The 19,859-nt window shown below is 40.9% G+C and overlaps 1 protein-coding gene across 4 annotated transcripts in view; it reads right to left on the reverse strand.

The window, feature by feature from the left end:
- The window catches only part of STAT3 (signal transducer and activator of transcription 3), a 63,902-nt gene that overhangs the window by 8,158 nt on the left and 35,885 nt on the right, over positions 1 to 19,859 (reverse strand). For all 4 annotated transcript variants that reach the window (XM_075845751.1, XM_075845749.1, XM_075845752.1 and 1 more), the window contains 12 exons: positions 19,058 to 19,156; positions 18,047 to 18,142; positions 17,890 to 17,971; positions 17,057 to 17,151; positions 15,956 to 16,107; positions 12,550 to 12,708; positions 10,062 to 10,154; positions 9,821 to 9,880; positions 8,736 to 8,765; positions 8,293 to 8,386; positions 3,627 to 3,674; positions 2,766 to 2,849 (listed from right to left, as the gene is read on the reverse strand). In XM_075845751.1, coding sequence (XP_075701866.1) covers positions 2,766 to 2,849; positions 3,627 to 3,674; positions 8,293 to 8,386; positions 8,736 to 8,765; positions 9,821 to 9,880; positions 10,062 to 10,154; positions 12,550 to 12,708; positions 15,956 to 16,107; positions 17,057 to 17,151; positions 17,890 to 17,971; positions 18,047 to 18,142; positions 19,058 to 19,156 — 1,092 coding nt within the window. The remainder of the gene's footprint in view (positions 1 to 2,765; positions 2,850 to 3,626; positions 3,675 to 8,292; positions 8,387 to 8,735; positions 8,766 to 9,820; positions 9,881 to 10,061; positions 10,155 to 12,549; positions 12,709 to 15,955; positions 16,108 to 17,056; positions 17,152 to 17,889; positions 17,972 to 18,046; positions 18,143 to 19,057; positions 19,157 to 19,859) is intronic.

The raw sequence follows: 19,859 nt of genomic DNA on the forward strand, positions 1-19,859 counted from the left end.
ACCTAAAGCATGCTGACCAATTGTGGTAGGTATACATTCTACGTCCATAATTTCTTAGCTTTCTTTATGGAATTTGTGTGATTCGGTAATGACATCCTACAAGTGATGTCTGCCACCCTGTACTATATGACACGGACATCAAGACTTTATTTGAACAGTACAAGGTCCTGATCAGGGTTTCATTTAGCATCATAGAGGGCAGATTTTGCGCCGGCTCTTCACTTTCAGTAGATTGACAAACTAAGGGTTATTTTTTTTCCTCCGACATCATTAATGGGTAGTCTGGGATCAGAGAAAAAAAAAGCCTGCTTTTTCTCATCAGAAACCGCACCACTCTTGTCCATGGGCTGTGCCTGGTATTGTAGCTCATTCTATTCTAATGAACGGGGATAAGCTGCCACACTTGACACAGGCCATGAACAAGAATGGCGCGGTTTCTGGGAATATAAATAAAAAGCGGAACCTTTTTTCTAATCCAGGAAACATTTAATCTATTGTCTACGCCACTACCTTTGGGTTGTTGGTCAGGACGTTGAACCATATAAAGAGAAGCCTATGCTTTTGCCATACAGACATGAATGCTAAGATTTTAATGGGTAAAAAAGGAGTCTCTGCAGTGGGGAAAAGGAGATCTATATATATATATATATATATATATATATATATATATATATATATACATATATACACATACACACATACAGCCAAAACCCTGAGAAGTCCGTATATAACCCACTGTCCATTTTGATAATCTTAACTACAGAATAAAAAAAAACAATAACTGCAAAAAAAACTAATTGGGTCCTTTACTAAAAGGAAATAAGTATCGACATGTACAAAGAGAACTGGAAAAACATACCGATTGGTTATGAGTACCAAGGTATCCCCCCCCCCCCCAGACAGTTTTCATACACGAGACCCACTATATCAAACATGGTTCTTTACAGTTAGAGTGGTCAAGCTATGGAATGCCCTTCCCCAAGTGGTAGTAATGGCAGATACTAGGTCAGCATTTAATAAAAGGCTAGATTATTATTTAATAACGAATGGCATTGAGGTTTATAATTAATCAGGCAATGAATGACGGGTAATTTATTGAGAAGGGTTGACTTTGATGGAGCTATGTCTTTTTTCAACCTATGTAACTATTAAAGGGGATTTGCCTCAAACTTTTATTACATATCCGGTTCTGAAACCCATGTTCCTCCTCACTGCACAAACACACAACCTGCCGCTCCATTCAATGTCCAATGTTCAGTGAGGCGGATCAGATGGCTTGGAACCCACTTTTTAGAGATCGTGGGCGTCCATGTGGATGGGATGCTTGGTGATTGACAGCATTCACACTGCGGCAACGGATGTAAATCAGAGAAAACTCTGATCCCGGAGGTTTAGTCCTTGTGATGATCCGACCAATAGTGATTGCTGCGATCAATAGTGATTGCTGCATCACAAAGCATGAGGGATTCACTTTGCTTCCTGATCGTCAGCCCCAGTGATAGCGAACTAATTCCCTCAGGGTTGTCCTGAAATAATTCCTGTGAGGCATTTTAAATGCATTATTATTCCACGAACTAAACAAAATTTCAAATAATTTTTTAAAAAACAAAAAACACACGAGCATGAAAAATAAAGAATTCACACGATTGTTTTTAATAAAAACTTTATTAAATAAAAGTAAAATCAATCATAAAAAAAATACAGAAATTATATTTCCCCCAATCCATACAACGAAAGAAAAAAAAAACAAAAAAAAAAAACAGTGCTGGAATTGCATTTTTTGCGACGTTCGCTTAAGAAAAAAAAAAATCTAAATTAAAACACGTCTTTACCCCAAAAAATATATATAATAAAAACACACCCCGAAATGCAAAAACCAAGACACAGCACAGCAACGTCCGTGGGAGAAAACCCCCAAAAATTATAGATTTCGCGATGCATTGAGGCAAAACCGAAAAAAAGTGGGCTGCGTTGGGGTAAAAAAAAAATACAAAATAAAAAAAATAAAAGTATAGACTATAGACTATATGCATAAAATCAGAAATAGGCCTCATGCACACGAACATGCTTTTGCAGCTGCAATTGTACGGCCCGCAATTTGCGGGCGATACTCCGCTGCCGGCATACCCGAAAATCACGGCCGTGCACAGTCTGAGCAGGAGTCCCATTTCTGATTTTATGCATATAGTCTAAAGAGGTTGTTCCAGAATGAGGTGATAATGGTCTGTTCGCTGGGATCCCCATCAGTCTAAAAAACGGGGGTCCCAAACTTCATGTTCCGCCTTACTGTACCCCCCTCCCCCCTGCAAAGAGGAGCTTGAATGGAATGGCACTCGAGCACGCGCCTGCCGCTCCATTCAATGTCTATGGGACTGACAGAAACAGACATTGAATAGACAGACTTTGCATGTCCTTCTCACTGTGGTCGGGCAGTGAGGAGGAACAGTGGTTTCGGAACCCCCGTTCTTGTGATGCTGGGGGTCCCAGCAATCAGACAATTATGGCCTATCCTATGTATAGGTGATAATTCTTAATTATGGGTATACCCTCTTTATCCATCACATGATAAGTTACGCGACTTTCTAACATACTTTGTGTTTCAATTCCTCAGTTTACACTGTACCCAGTTTGCTTACAACCTGGTAGTATGACCTTCCTGAGATCACAAGTGCAACTATAAACTGCTCTATGCCATCAGATTAAGAGAAAATGGCTGTATTACAAATATTCCCCCAAAAAAACATCCATGCTGCAAAACTTCTTACCTCGAGATCGATTTTTAAGCCTTGGTGGTAAACTTCAGTTTCAAATGTGATTAAGTGAAGTTCTTCAGTGACAATAAGCGATGCCTATAATGAAATAATCCTGTTACCAAATGTAAGAAGACTAACCCCAAAGTTCATGTCTGGGATGGAATACCATTTTATTATTTACATATATATTAATAAACTTCATTAAAAGGCGAGTAATTAATACACTGCATTATTAGCCTTTTACAGCCTGTATTCTAGTCCAGAGCTGAATTCACAACTCTGCAGGCTTCAGAGCTCAAATCTTTCAGCAATTCTTGCTGGATGGTGCTAAGCTCGTGCCGGTAACTGGCATTCGGAGGGGGAAGTGCCATCCTTACACCCCTGCATTATAGGAGCTCAGCTAAGCGGTCTGAGATCTATTAACAAAATAATGATGTTTGTAGTGGCAACCAGCAGACTTTTGAGGACTATATAATACAGGGCGCAACTCATGACTAGTACAAGTAAAGCCATGTCATTACAAGAGAGCTCAACTTTAATATTGATTATATCTATGTATACCCTGTAAAACGTGGTCAAACATATGCTTTAAGTATGTCTAATGCAAAAGAAATCATAAGAATTTTATTTCCCTTGCAAAGACTTGCCCCTATTTTTCATGTCATAGATACCCAAGCACCATGCTCTAACAAAGCTTTCATTTCCTCTAATACCATTAAACGATGGGATGATAACAGCGAGACAATGTACCGATTTACAGCAAATAATCTCATTAAGTGTATGGGTGTGAAATCTAAATTCACACAGCGATCCCTCATACAGGCAGAATGTAAGAAGACCTATATACAATAATATCTCTAATCAGCTACTCACATCACAGTTAGCTCGTCCACCATTGCCACATCGCTGCTCTCTCAAAGTCTGGAAGAAACAATCATTTAATAATACATCTAAAGAAACTATAGCTTTTTAACGGATCTGTACGGATTATTTTAAAAATCTTAGAAGAAGAGACATCCCTTGCTACATTTTCTGTAGACAGTGCAGTAGGATATGTGCGCTTTATGGCAATTGCAATGAATGGGTCTAAAAGGAGTAAAGGAATGTCGTACACAGGAGGAGACAAAAAAAATAAAAATGTTGGTACACTTTCTTCTGCTATGGTCGGTGGTGTAATTCTGCCTATCCAATGTCCAGCTATAAAACAGACATATCCTTTTCCACTAGTAACAATGGAACAACCCTGCCGATAAACTAAAGATGCAAAAAACAGAAGGAATAGATTATCGTGAACGCTTAGTGGCCAGTGTGACAAGGGAAATATTGAGAAACATAAGGGAACAATTTATAATAAAAAATAAAATCTTTATTGAAAAAAATAAAAATAAATGTGGTGTTCGTTGGTATGAACCAACGATAGAAATTCCCTAAAAAACCAATTAGCAGAATCCAATAGCATTGTCATTAGATACGTTTGTCCTTTTTTTTTTTTTTTTTATTTTTTTTTTATATTACTAGTCCTTCTCAATGAATTAGAATATCAAAAAGTTAATTTCTTTCAGTAATTCATCTCAGAAAGTGAAACTCATATTATATAGATTCGTTATACACAGTGATCTATTTTCCAGCATTTTTTTCTTCTAATGTTTAGGATTATGAATAATAGTAAATGAAAGCCCCAAATTTAGTGTCTCAGAAAATTTTATTATATAAGCCCAATTTAAAAAATGGTTTTTAATACCGAAATGTTGGCCTACTGAAAAGTACGTACAGTATATGCCCTCAATACTTGGTCAGAGCCCGTTTTGCATGAATTACTGCATCAATGTGGCGTGGCATGGAGGCGATCAGCCTGTGGCACTACTGAGGTGTTATCTATGCAGCGTGGCATGGGGGCGATCAGCCTGTGGCACTGCTGAGGTGTTATGGAAGCCCAGGTTGCTTAGATACTGTGGTTATTAAACCAGGTATTGGTACTTTTGGCAGTGTGGGCAGGTGCCAAGTCCTGCTGGAAAATGAAATCAGCATCTCCATAAAGCTTGTCAGCAGAGGGAAGCATGAAGTGCTCAAAAATTTCCTGGTAGACGGCGGCGCTGACACGGGACTTGATATAACACAGTGGACCAACACTGCTGCTCAGTAGTCCAAAGTCCGGTTTCCAGATGAAAGTAAATTTTTAATTTCATTTGGAAATCTCGGTCCCAGAGTCTGGAGGAAGAGTGGAGAGACATCAATCCAAGTTTCTTGTGGTCCAATGTGAGGTTTCCACGGTCAGTGATGGTTTGTGGGCCATGTCAGCTGCTGGTGTTGGTCCACGGTGTTCTATCCAGTTTAGAGCCCACGCAGTCGTCTACCAGGGAATTTTCGAGCACTTCATGCTTTCCTCTGCTGAGAAGCTTAATGGAGATGATGTAATTTTCCAGCAGGACTTGGCACCTGCCCACACTGCCAAAAGTACCAATACCTGGTTTAATAACCACAGTATCGCTGTGCTTGATTGGCCAGCAAACTCACCTGACCTAAACCCCATAGAGAATCTATGGGGTATTGTCAAGAGGAAGATGAGACACTAGACCCAACAATGCAGACGGGCTGGAGGCCGCTATCAAAGCAACCTGGTATTCCATAACACCTCAGCAGTGCCACCGGCTGATCGCCTCCATGCCACGCCGCATTGATAACACCTCAGCAGTGCCACAGGCTGATCGCCTCCATGCCACGCCGCATTGATAACACCTCAGCAGTGCCACAGGCTGATCGCCTCCATGCCACGCCGCATTGATAACACCTCAGCAGTGCCACAGACTGATCGCCTCCATGCCACGCCGCATTGATGCAGTAATTCATGCAAAAGGAGCCCCCTGACCAAGTATTGAGGGCATATACTGGATATACTTTTCAGTAGGACGAGATTTTTGCATTAAGAATCCTTTTTGAAATTGGGCTTATATAATATTCACATTTTCGGAGACACTAAATTTGGGGTTTTTATTAACTGTTAGCCATAATCAACATTAAAAGAAAAAATGCTGGAAGTAGATCACTCTGTGTGTAATGAATCTATATAATACATGAGTTTCACTTTTTGAATTGAATTACTGGAATAAATTAACTTTTTGATGATATTCTAATTCATTGAGAAGGACTAGTATATGATACGGTCTAATAGTGGACTATGGGCCCCACAATTGTGAAGTACAAGTTTTGCAATAATTGAATACTGAATGAATAGCGTGCCTACTGCAAGGATCCCTCCTAATAAACACATATTCTCAGGAAGGAAGGGCAGGTGCTCTGTAAAGACGTCACACAACGTACTATAGTAACACAGTATGTGATGCTGAAAATAGACATAAGTTGATCCAGTACAGGTTTTTATTCTGTAAATGTTGATCTAATTAACTAGCAAAATACCCCATAAGGCAAAAGGAAAAGTTTCATAATTTTAGGGGGAAATCCCTTCTATTGAAATCAGAATAAATCCCTGGATCAATGACCCATCTACAGTGAGCTAATAAACATAACCTTGAATATCATTACACTCAAGAAAGGCATCCAGGTCCCTTTTGAACTCTTTCACTGAATTCACCATAATAACTTCCTCTGGCAGAGTTATAGTCTCACTGCTCTTACAGTAAAGAATCCTCTTAGTAGAAACCGGATTTCCTCTAAATGTAGAGGATGCCACCTTGTTGTATATACAGTCCTGGGTATAAATAGAACATTAGACAGATCTCTATATTGACCTTTTATATATTTATACATAGTTATTAGATCACCACTAAATAACCCTAATTTTAATAAACGTTCTGCGTACTGTAGTACCCATTCCATTTATTACTTTTTCCCCATAGTTGAACCTGTTCATGGACTACGATGTCTTTCTTGTACGCTGCTGCCTAAAACTGTACACGTTTCATGTGGGGTCTGACTAGCGATAAAAGTGGTAGGGCTATGGTCTCACGTGGATCTATGCCGCTTTTGGTGCACCACATGATCCGGTTTGCCTTGGCAGCAGCTGTCTGACACTGGTTGCTACAGTTTACAGTCAACTAAAATTCTTAAGTCCTTTTCCATGTCAGTTTTACCCAGTAAGGCCCCCTGCACACGGCCGTAGCCGTATGCACGGCCCACGATTACAGGCACGGCCGGCCGCGTATAGTCACCCGCATTTGAAGGCCATGCTGCCATTATAAAGTATGGGAGCACGGTCCATATATCAAAAATTAGGACATGTCCTATTTTTTACGGATGCTTTCCACGGCCCGGACATCTTCCCGTAAAGATACAGGAAGGTGTCCGCTGGCCATAGAGATTAATGGATCAATATTTTGATCAAAACTACGGTCGTGTGCATGGGGCCTTCGTATGTAATTGTGACATATTTTTCCCTCCCCAACTGCATAGAGTGACAATTATTAGTGTTAAATCTTATTTGCCACTTCTCTGCCCAAGCCTCCAACTTATCCAAATCCATTTCTAACATAATACAGTACTCCTTTGTGTTAAATACTTTACACAGTTTAGTTTCCTCTGCAAAAATGTATATTTTACTGTGTAATCCCTCTACAAGATAATTCATAAATACAATAAAGGTTACCGGTCATCAGTTTGGAGTCCTCAAAACGGTTGATCGTGTTATATACAGGCTGGGGAGTGCAGAAAACCGATACCTATGTTGTTGGCCATGCAAGTTGCAAGACCAAGAAATCTCTTAAGATGTCCCCGGCGCCGCGGTCGCAAGTGCCAAGGAGACGGCCTCATGTTCAGTGCTCTGGGCTGTCTGCACTGAACGCTGCCAGGCCCTCTTCCTTTGCTGACAACTCTAGCGTCCAATCAGGAGATCACTAGAGCCATCACTCATCGCAGAGAGTAGCACTTGCCACTGCAGCCCCGGGCACATCAAAAGAGATTTCTTGGTCATGTAAACTGCATCATGACTAAATAGACATGGTTACACTACACTTCTTAACCAGTTTAGTGCGGTCAGCAGTTTTGAGGACTCAAAACTGCTGACTGTTTCCTTAAAAAGGAGAATAGGGACAAATACTGACCCCTGTTGTACCTCACTAGTAACGTAGACCCATTCAGAGCATGTACCATTAATAAACACCCGCTTTTTTTTGTATCACTGACCCAGTAACTTATCCCACATTTCCCCCCAGTCCAATCTGTCTCAGTTTATGTACTAACATTTTATGTGGTACAGTATCAAATGCTTTGAAAAAAATAAAAGATATGATGTCCAATAACTCAGCCCGGTCCAGTCTAAGACTTACCTTATCATAGAGGCTGATCAGAGTAGTTTGACAGGACCGATACCTCATAAACCCATGCGGATATGGATTAATCATCATTTTTATTTAGATACTCGAGGATAGAATCTCTTAGAAAACCTCCAAACAGTTTTCAGTCGCACTTTGACCTTTTTTGAATATTGCCATATTTATCTTAAGGAGGTGTTCAAAGGATTAAGCAGAAGGCAATCTTAGTTTAGCCAGAGTACATTCTGCCTGGTTTTACTTGAAATAGGTCTTACCAAGTGTTTGAATTCAGCAGATAGGCTGCCATTGTTTGACTCCTCCATGTTCATCACCTTTGTGTTTGTACCAAGGATGTTGAACTTCCGCGAACTATGAAAAAGCAAAAAGGTTCATTTATAATTAGAGTTTTGAAGATCTCAGTAAACACCCTATAGCTAGCCATACAAATTAGATTAAAGGCGGGTCGAACCCCCCGATTTAAGCAGGATCAGCCAACGATGTAATGTGCATGGGGTAAGCCTGACAGCCCCCCATCGCAGATGTTGGAGGAAAGAAAGATTGTACATGGTGCAGTTTATGATCATTTCAGAAATTGCCAACAGGGACATCACTGCTTTATTAAAAATAATGTCATGAACAGATTTATGTAACAAAATACTTCCGTTTTTAATATATATATATTATAATCTAAATAAAAAGTAAAAAATACGCTTCTTACCCTCTAAGTGCAGCAACATCCCCAGAATCCCTATAAGTAAAAAAAAAAAAATATATTAGACAAGTTTTAGAAGGGACAGACCACAATCATAAAATACTGAGCATCTCATCCCAATAATTCCTATTCTTAGGCCTAAAGAGTGCCCATACTAAGCAGTTTTACATGATCAGGTCATCAAATGTCATATAGCAATATGGCTCAGTGGTTGACACGGTTTTGGAGACCATGAAATTCAACCAAGGCAACATCTGCATGGATGTTGTTTGTACGATGTCCTCATACTTACATGGTTCTCCACGGGTAAATCAGCTTACTCCCAAGCTCCAATTGGCTTCCTAGGAAATTGGCCCTTAACACTAGAACACGTGTACGTACGTGCGTGCGTGCGTGCAGAATGTAAGACGTGCTGGAGAGAAGTACCAGAATCTGGAATTGTCCATAATTATCATGGGTACAGATAGGCCCAGAGGCAACTTCTTAACCAATGTGGGAGATGGCGTTAGATGTCAATTATTGCAAACAGAAGAATTGTCAAAGCAGTTTGAAGGATATATTTACTATTACAGCTCAAGTAACAAGAACACAAAGCGAAATGCAAACCAACTTCAACACAAAATCTACATAATTTTCGGAAATATAGCACTATACAAAAATAGTAAATATGATAACAGTAACGGGATTGTCTGGAAACCTAAGCTAACAATGTACACAACTATAGACGTACGTTAAAAAGGTACCTTCAGTTATAGAAAACATCTGACAATTGTTTTTGGTGGAGGTCTGGGCACGGAGATGCTGAAATATAGCTAGAAAGAAGGGGCTGCAGAGTGCCGTGCCTCATTGGCTTCTGCTTTGGAGAGGTGGAGAGGGAAGAGAGTGTTATGCAAGTCTATGACCCACACAGAGAGAAGCCAATGAAAGCTGAAGGGTCATGGCACAGGAGAGGGCTGCAGACCCTCCTTCCTAACTATTGCCACACTGGTGATGGCTTGTGACACCTCTTTGTAACAGGTCTAAAGTATTCTATAATTTTTAGGTTTACTTTGAAAATACAGAAAAAAAGCTTTAATAAAATATTCACTTACTTATCAATGCAGACTTTAATTTTCAGCTGATAATTAAGTTCGGGAAATTTGACAAGAAGCCTGTGAACAGGAGAATGACACAATATCAACTTATCTATACAACCTCCACAGACTACTACTGAGAAAGCCTAGGGCAAAGTCTAAAATCAAATGTGTAAACTATTTTAGGCACAGAGAATGCAGTGTATTACGTCCGTGTATGCTGGCCTATACACGAGTTCACATTAGTCATCTTCATTACCTGACTTTTGTAGTGAATTGTACTCCAGTTTTGATCACCAGGGGTCGGTCTGGGTGCATTGGCATGCACGGCTGTCTTTCCACTACAAAGGCACTGAATTGGAGGAGAAAAAACAAACAAAAAAAAACTTATGTCCAACAACTAATTGACCAAAAATAAAGCAGACATATCATTTCTAAATAAAGCAGCCAGTATACGCAAACCATGTGGTACAATACAATCTCGGGAATCAATAGGACCAGATGGACTTATTAACAGGTATATAGAAGTAAATCAAATAACTTAAAATTTCACAGAACCAAATCGAAACCAGAGAACCTACAGAAGGGCATAGACCGGTCATCAATGGGCAGATAACCAGTTAAATTTGAGGACTTATCAAGTGAGATCAGGGTATGGAGAAGATCCTATGACAGTTGGGATCCCTTGATAGGCCCTGTTCACATCACGCTATTGCCCTCCATTCGACATATGCAATGTAAAAACTCCTGATGTATACCTTCGTCAGAGGGATGCAACATATCCCATTGTATAGGCATACAGAAGGATAGATCGCCCATAGCCTCCAATTGTAAAACAATATATTCACACACCGCACAGTATAAAATCCTTTTACTGTATATTTTATATCCTTTTTTTGTGGCATACTGACATACACCGGCATGACAGAGGCTAAAACTACATTGTAGAATGCTGCACCCGACAGTATAAAGTGCCTTATAACTGCCCCCACGCTGTGTAATGCCCTCATAGCTGCCCCCAATAGTGCCTGATAAAACTAATATACATACTCCCCTAACCCCGTTTCGATGATGAGTGGAGGAGATCCCTCTGGTCTGTGCAGCTTGGCGCAGACAGGCACGATGACGTTACTGCCTTGTGTCCAGCGATACAGAGTGAGTGGTAGAGCAGGGACCTTACGGTTTTGCATGGATTACTACAAGGTGAAAACTTCTACCAAGGATTCAAGTAATGGACTTTATCTACATTTTCAAAATTAAGATGCGACTGCAGTTAAACCAAATATTCCCCCACCCCATACCTCACTCACAGGGGTCCAAGTAGCGGAGATATGGTGAGCGGTCTGGCATGGTCCTAATTATTTTCTTTCCCCAATAGCATTAGCTTTTCTTCCCATTTTAAACAAACAGTCAGGAGGAAAAAAATATTTACTGGCGACTACCAGCTCTTCAGTGTGAGGACCCGGATAAACAAATCCTCATATCTGTTTCCAAAACCACAATGAGTGTGACCTGCATTTTCAGTCAACTTATTACTTTAAAACCGAACTCACGTGTCGCAGATTTTCATCGCAGATTTTACTCTTTGCAATGCAAAATGGGGAGATCTGAGTCAAACCTGCAACATGTGAACGCAGCCTAAAAATCAGTTTAAATTAGTTTACCCATTAGATTCTAGAACTTGGCACAATCTCTATTCCTACAGATTAAACCAGTCAGCAGTTTACAGAATTACAAAAACAACCCACTGTAACTATACTTTCAATTTCAATCGTTTTCAACGTTACAAAAAAAAAAAAAAAAGGAAGCGCTGATGGTGGTTTACAGTAATGACAGTTCGTGTTGCTTCACAGGTCATGGTTTGATTCCTGTCTTGGCACATTTCACCTTCTGAGTACAAGTTAAGAGGTTAGTACTGCTGCCATCGTGCAACATATGGCCATTTGACTGAATATCACAGAAATTTCTTTAAAATATATAAACAAGACCTATTTCAGGTAAAGACTGATGAAATGAATGCTGGAGGGAGCACATGAGGCATAGGAGTAAGGGGTGTTCAGACAGCGCTGGTAAGTTAATTTGATTCTTTGCTGCAAGAGTCCATTAAAACTGCACATGGTAAATGACAGCCATTCCATTGCCCTGATAGGAGTGGTAGTCAGTATTGGGAATTTTACATTGCGTGTGGATAGTGGTGTAACAATTTTTCATGTGTGTGTAGGCAAGTGTGGAGTGTAGGTGTGATTTTTTTTTTGTGAAGAGTAGAAAGTAGTGTTTATTTACATGAACGATTTAAAAGGGGTTGTCCAGGCAGGGGGCGGTTTTAGATACTGATGAAGTATCCACAGGATATGTCATCAGTATATGATCGGTGGTGGGGGGTGGGGGTCAGACACCCAGACCCCCATGATCAGCTGTTCCAGCTGCCTCCGGGCGAGTGTTCAGTGCTGGAAGCAGATGGCTCCGGTCACTGTATAGCGGCCGTACTGGGTTACTGCAGCTCTACTCCTATTCACTCAGTAGGTCATCAGTATGAAAAACCGCCCCCTGCCTGGTCAAGTGGCAAAAGGCATAAACCGTATTAAAAGGACGATTGGTATAAACAAGGAACTATGGTAAGACTACATATATTAAAATAAATAATTAATAAATGGGGCTACAATTAGACTGCGTTAGATATTTGCACACAAAGTACTATCGCCACAACCGCCAGGGATGATTTATGGCAGCAGGTCTCCACCACCTACCTCTTCATGAGATTTCTAAATAATTCCACAATCCTCTCCTCTAGCATGGGGCGGTGCTGAATGATGGGGTCTCCCTTATAGGAAACCTTTTGCTGCAATTCCTCAAGTTTCTTTATCTGCTGTCGTGTCTGCAACTGAGACTCAGCCAGAGATGTTATCCTGCAAGAAAAATATGTTTAGGGCTTCGTTCACATCTGCGCTAGGGCGCTGCAGATCCGGTGCAAATGGTTTCCGTTAGTCTCCGTTGCGCAGGGGTTCAGTCGTTTTGACGGAATCAATAGCGTAGTCGACTACACTATTGATCCCGGAACCCTTGCACAACGGAGACAAACGGAAACCATTGGCACCGGATCAGTCACCATTGAAATCAATGGTGATAGAAACGGAAACCTGTGGTTTCCGTTTGTGTCTGTAAGGGCTCTTTTCCGACAGAAAACTCTGACGCAACGTCAGAATGGAGACCCAGCACAGATGTGAACGAAGCCTAAGTCCACAAAGACTTCGGAAGAAGACGACCGGATGCCATAAAAACACAAATTAAAATCTCTACAACACAGAAAACAAATCCTGTTTCTCTCAACTACTACCCCCTCATTGTTGCACCATTGCTTAAAAGGACAATTTCCTTTAAATATAGAGGACGACCTCTAGTATAAAAAGCTGCTCTACCTCACTGGTATTAACCTAGACTTTTTTTCTCTACTTTTAATTACATCTGATTTTTACCACTAAGGGCATGGCCACACGTGGCGGATTTCCTCCGCAACTGTCCGCATCAATGCCGCACCTAATCCGGGTTGCGGATTACGGCTGCGGATCTGCCCAAAATGTGCAGAAAATTGATGCGGACTAGCTGCTGCGGACTGCGGGAAAAGTGCTTCCCTTCTCCCTATCAGTGCAGGATAGAGAGAAGGGACAGCACTTTCCCTAGTGAAAGTAAACGAATTTCATACTTACCGGCCGTTGTCTTGGTGACGCGTCCCTCTTTCGGCATCCAGGACGACCTCCCTGGATGACGCGCCAGTCCATGTGACCGCTCCAGCCTGTGCTTGGCCTGTGATTGGCTGCAGCCGTCACTTAGACTGAAACGTCATCCTGGGAGGCCGGACTGGAGACAGAAGCAGGGAGTTCTCGGTAAGTATGAACTTATATTTTTTTACAGGTTGCTGAATATTGGGATCGGTAGTCACTGTCCCGGGTGCAGAAACAGTTACTGCCGATCGCTTAACTCTTTCAGCACCCTGGACAGTGACTATTTACAGATGTCTCCTAGCAACGCTCCCGTCATTACGGGAGCCCCATTGACTTCCTCAGTCTGGCTGTAGACCTAGAAATACATAGGTCCAGCCAGAATGAAGAAATGTCAAGTTAAAAAAGCAAGACGCATCCGCAGCACACATAACATGTGCATGACAGCTGCGGACTTCATTGCGGAAATTAGAATCTCCATTGAAGTCAATGGAGAAATTCCGCCATGAGTCCGCCACTGCTCCGCAACAGACAGAGCATGCTGCGGACACCAAATTGCGCTCCGCAGCCTATGCTCCGCAGCGGAATTTTACGCATCGTCTAAACGAACACTGCTAAATTAAAGTGGAAGTCAATGGACAAACGGCTCCGCTGCGGATTAACGCTGCGGAGTGTCCGCAGCGGAATTTAAGTGAAATTCCGCCACGTGTGAACCCAGCCTAAAAGAGCATTTCCATTGTCCCCGAATTGCCCTCGTCATTTTGTTAAAACTTCTACTCAGTCATTATGCAAATTAGATCTCCTCTGGGAGACTGTAATCCATCTCTCTAGTGCCGCCTATTGGAATACAATAAAAGAGGATGCAGGACTCCAAAAACTCGAATAAATGCATCTATGGATCTACATAGGTGAATAAACTTTACTACATTTATTTAAGCTGTTGAAAGTTGTGATCTATTCTTTCATATAACTTTGGAGCCTGGATTAAGGTCGGATACGCTGGCGCCCACATAGTTTTTTGGTTTTTTTTGCCAGGTTTTGCACCTCGTCATTACAGAGTAAGGTCTTAGCTGATTGAGAAGCCTTTGGCGTAGTACTCGGAGGATGCTGGTCCACTTTGAAGAGATGCAATGAGCTACCCTGAGCGCTTACATCAAACGCCTCTTACTCTGCCAGAACCCTGCTCTGTACCAATGGGGAAAAACAAAAACAAACCAGAAACCGCTGTCTTCAGATGGTTTGTTTTCCATTTGGAGAAGACTGTCTTGGCGAAAATCTCTAATCGTGTTTCCAATCTCCTCTAAGGGTAGGACATTGCCTTACAGGAAAGATACCTCTAATAGGTAACACTACAGACATGGTTTTCCTTCTCCCAGAGGAGAGACAAATTTGCACATGTTCTCCCATAAAGCATAGTATGCAAGACCCTGAAGACACACCGCTGCTATAAAGAGAACCAGCACCCCGCCATGAGCGCTATTCGGTCATTATGAAGTTACAGTTGTGATAAAAAGTATTCACCCCCTTATACTTTCAATGTATTGTTGTAGAACATTAAATCACATTGGAATATAAGTAGTATTCCGGTTGGTTTCAGCGAATAAATTACATTTTTTGTATAATGAAAAGGTATACAATTTTCCAACATACTTTCTTGATCATGACTTTCAAAAGCTCTGCTTGCAATCATTGAAAATGAACTCTGTCCACAGACATGTCCTGTTGACAAACAGGTTATTGGCTTGTTAGAAAACACAGCTCTGACAACTGTACTGTAACCAGTCCAGTACCAGTGTGTCCACCACATAACCAGGACTTATTTTTATACCCTGGGAGTAAACAATGAAAAAAAAACCCGAATTGAATGACAGCAAGCAGAGATCTTGAAAACTGAAGAATTCATGCAGAAACATAAAATTGTAGAACTTTCACTATACAATAAATAACCTTTGTGGTTGGCACCAGAAAATCCCTTTGAACTTTATGACACTATAAAAAAATAAAAATAAAACCACAACAAAAACTTGTTCAATTAATTATATTGCATAACAAAGTGGATTTGCCATTCGGGAGTCTGGGAAAGCTGTAATAATCCTCACGTAAGATGTAATGGTGGCCGATACTGGTTGTCACTCACTCAGTCTTCCCAGAAAGGGATAAAACTATAGTAAAATTCTTTACAATTTGACAGAAGAGGACAACTCAAGTATACAGACTCTTCTCTCCATGCATTCACATACCATCCCTCTGAGGCACAGGGAGGACTTTGCCAGTTAAACATAAAAATATACACATACCCTCTACCTAACCACAGCATGACTGGAATGTCAGCTCATGTTTCAACTTTACAGGACAGTACATGTCATATTCACTATGTCTATAGGTGCCAAGTAAATATCCATAACCATCTTGTCTTTAGCCACCATCTTTATCTCACCAGTTCTCCAGTCGGTCAAGACAGATGTTTGGCGGTCCACCAATGCATGCAATCTGTTGCCTCCTTTTCCAGTCTGCCAGCTCCTCGTCTGTTAAAGTCTTCTGAACATATTCCATGTTAGACAGGAGACCAGCCAGATCACTAATTATAGTCTGCCATAAATATAGAGGACAACATTATATAATGCCACTAAATGCAGTTTATTAAAAACCTAGTTTAGTTTAAGGACAGGGTTTCCAGAGGAATGAAGGGATCTGTGGGTTGATTAGAATGTATGGGGACGAACGACTTCACACGATTGTTCGTCCCCATACATTTGCATCTTGTCGGCAGCACATTTCGTGTACACGGGGAGATATGCTGCCAACATGCGACCATTTTTTGGGTTGCACAAAAGTTTCAATCAGCCGACAAAGGTTTGCGTTCGTTCACTGGCTCCTTAAGGAGACTAAGATAGTCTAATAACCGCCTACTGTCAATTTCGATGGCTACTCAGGCCCTGCCCCCATGCTTTACACTGCTGCTCTGTTTTGTTTGCTTAGATTGGCTGCTGTGTATAAGTACAAACCCAGCACAAGTCCTTTAGGTCAGTCATTGGATAGGGAGTAGATTTACATTACACAAAAGCTCCAATCATTATAAAAACAGACTACTACACCCCTAAAGAAAAAAAGAAGCAAGTTAACATCAATGAGGGGGCACCAAACTGATGCCATGACTTTAAATTTGCAATCCTATTCGCGAACGAGATGCACAACGAACACAGCATAATGCAACTTTGCCCCCTTAAGTTATACTTCTATTACATTAAACTAAAAACATCCCAAGATGCTGCAGTCATATGTCCTATAATCTATGCACCTCAATGCGCCCTCTTAAATTGTAAATATATACGGGGTGTGTCAGATATTTCGATTTACCTTGGCATACTTGCTTATTGCAGATTCATATCAGGTATTTGGAACAATACAAAATGCGTAAAGTTTGAGGCAGATAATACTATGAAAACAACATCGCACCTCAATATTGCCGTAAGTTACTTAATTTTAACCTATAATGGATAGGACTTCGAATAAAGTAGGTTCCAGTCAGAATCTTTACCCTTCGCAACTGGTCCAGCGCCGTCAACATTTGTTCCAGCTGCTGCATCTTCTGCCGCGTCACTGACTGGTTGTTACCGTTCAGATCCGAAAGGTCTATGACATAAGTGTAAGAACACATACCCAATAGTTAGGACAGCAAATGTACTACGAGAGCATGAGTGCAATACATATATATATATATATATTTACAGTTCCATTTCTTAACATTTTCTCTTTACATAAAGTGTAGCTTCTGTACACTGCAGGATACATCAGACCTTCATAATGGGATATTAAAAACTTTCTATAGTGTTTATTTAATAAAAAGCACAAAGAATATATATATATCTTTTTTTACATTCGAACGGTATGGAGTCGGGCAAACTTATTTCCCTTGCAGGTAGTTAGCACTTCCATGTTTACTTTAGAAATCAAAGGCTTTTTTTCTTCATTTGATGTCCTTGCTCCGCTGCAAACAATGCAGATGCGTAAACAACTACTAATCTTATGTAAACAAGCTTTGATACTGCAATACTTCAGAATGTACTCACAATATAAAAGGGACACTAAACCTAGGACAAAAAGAAAACACTTTATCTGGCAGAGAACAAAAGGATCCTCCACCTTCTGGTTACCTCCCTGTAAAATGTTGCTTGGGATGTGGCTGTGTGGGGGGGGGGGGGGGGGGGGGGGCCCGGAGAGGTTCCTGCTGCAGCAAGATGCCGCCCATCCAGCAAATAAACGAGCCCTCAACAGTGGCTTTTATTTTGCAATATATCATGTACACACATCCAGATCGCTTCTCTTTTAGTACAAGACTACAAGTTATGTGCAAACACTGCATTAACTTACCACTTTGGCTTTTTAATGTCTTGTAGTTGAAATCAAAGTCGTCCTGAAGATTCTCCACAACTTTCATTTTCTGTTCAAGATCCTATGAGAAAGAAGAGGATTTGGATTGGCAGGAAGGGCCACATGATTTACTTGATAAAATGTCAATAATCAGTACCTGGACTTTCTTCCGCACGTCCTGCAGGTGCTGCTCCAACATCTGCTGCTTTTCTGTCACGACAGTTGCAGTGGGATGCGATGCGGGACCTCCTTGCTGAAAAAGATAATACATTTGGATTGTGAAACAAGGTCAAGATATAAATAATATAGTCCTTTCATAAACTGAATAGATAGGATAAGCATAATTGATTTTGTATTATCCAAAAAAATGGACTTCCCAGATATTGCACCTATATAGAAACTCTGCTATAGACTGAATGGTAAACATTTTTGTGGAAAACACAAAGTTTTGTAATGAGTCACTAAAAGGAACTTACCAGTGTGTGCTAGAGCTTTGTTATAGGGACATTGTGTGCCATCATATGGGTATAGGAGTAGAAATACTGCAAGCTTCTGGTCTATAACCTCAGGTGCACAGCAAAGAAGTATGCAGGAAGCTACACAGAGACACACTGAGTCCTTACAGCTCTGTACTACAAAGCCATAGTCAGCAGGGTGGGACAGCGTATGACGTCTCATATAGCATCAGATTATAGAAATATACAGCAAAGCTTCTAGACAAGATTTGTTCCATAATACACTGTCCAATGGAACAGGTCATGATTTTTTTCTATACGAATCAAACAGAAAATAACCCCTATATGAAACTATATAAATGACATTTTCCTATTTAGGTGGATTTTACTTTACATAAATAGACATTAAGAGTCATTCATGAGGACTAGTTTATACAGACAGATGTACTTATGAGTTTTATGTGTAGGTGGTAATGTCGATGGCGAACACAGTACATCAGATTCATCTTTATACTAGACAATTGTAGCAGCGTCTCTATGGCAGCATCGCTATTATACAAAAGTTATAAGGTTTAGTCAGAAAAAAAAAAAAAAGAGTCACCACTTACGCGTTCCTAGTGTGCTACTACCATTTTACCTTCACAACACAGAATTTAATGAAAAGCGACAGATCAGACACTGGCCAAACAGACATTGTTGCCCTCAATACAAACCTGAGCAGCAGCGGCAGCAGTCTGTAAAAGCCTCCCCTCTTCCCACAGGCATCTGGCCACAATACGTGCAATTTCCATTGGCTTTTCCAGGTACCTGCTCTGCAAAGACAAATTTTACAAGAATTAAAGTTAAAGTTTTGAAAAAGCTTTTCCACCATAGAAAGTGATGGCATATTGCTAGGATACACAATTACTTCCTGGGTGGTGGTCCGGCAGCTGTGACCCTCATGAGTCCTCGGGATAAAGGGACCGTAGCCTTCGTTAAGCACCTCAGGAGTTTTTCCCTGCATGGCAATGCTCCTGGCCACAAACCCATTCACTTCAATGGAGCAGGGTTGTAGTCCTTGCAGAGCGGGTGGCCGGAAGCACCGCTGTGCAGGAGAAATGCAGAAAGGAAATCAGTCCCTTGGCTCTTCAGATCGATGAGCTGTCAGAGAATGATGGGAGTTGTAGGTTTGCAACAGGTTGGACATTACAGGTCTATAGTATATTTAGCTTCATATTGCATCTGTGCTTAGCAGAGAACAAGACCTTAGATGCTAATAATACAGAGCAACTGCTATAAAGACATCGGTAACAGCTGTGATTATAATTTCTGCATCTGCAGCCAAAGGATTATGGGTTATTAATTTGTACATTCTTATACACGGGGATAACAAAACAGCTATTAAGCCGAACAAAGGGAGTGGCAGCTAAGGAAAATACACGGCATTGCTTGTCTGTAGCTGGAAGCAATTGCAGAAGCACACATGTATGTGATCAGCACAACACTGCAGTCTCCTGCGTTACTTCCACATCTTCA

Source organism: Rhinoderma darwinii, chromosome 13 (genome assembly GCF_050947455.1).
Source record: "Rhinoderma darwinii isolate aRhiDar2 chromosome 13, aRhiDar2.hap1, whole genome shotgun sequence".
Classification (NCBI taxonomy): Eukaryota; Metazoa; Chordata; class Amphibia; order Anura; family Rhinodermatidae; genus Rhinoderma; species Rhinoderma darwinii.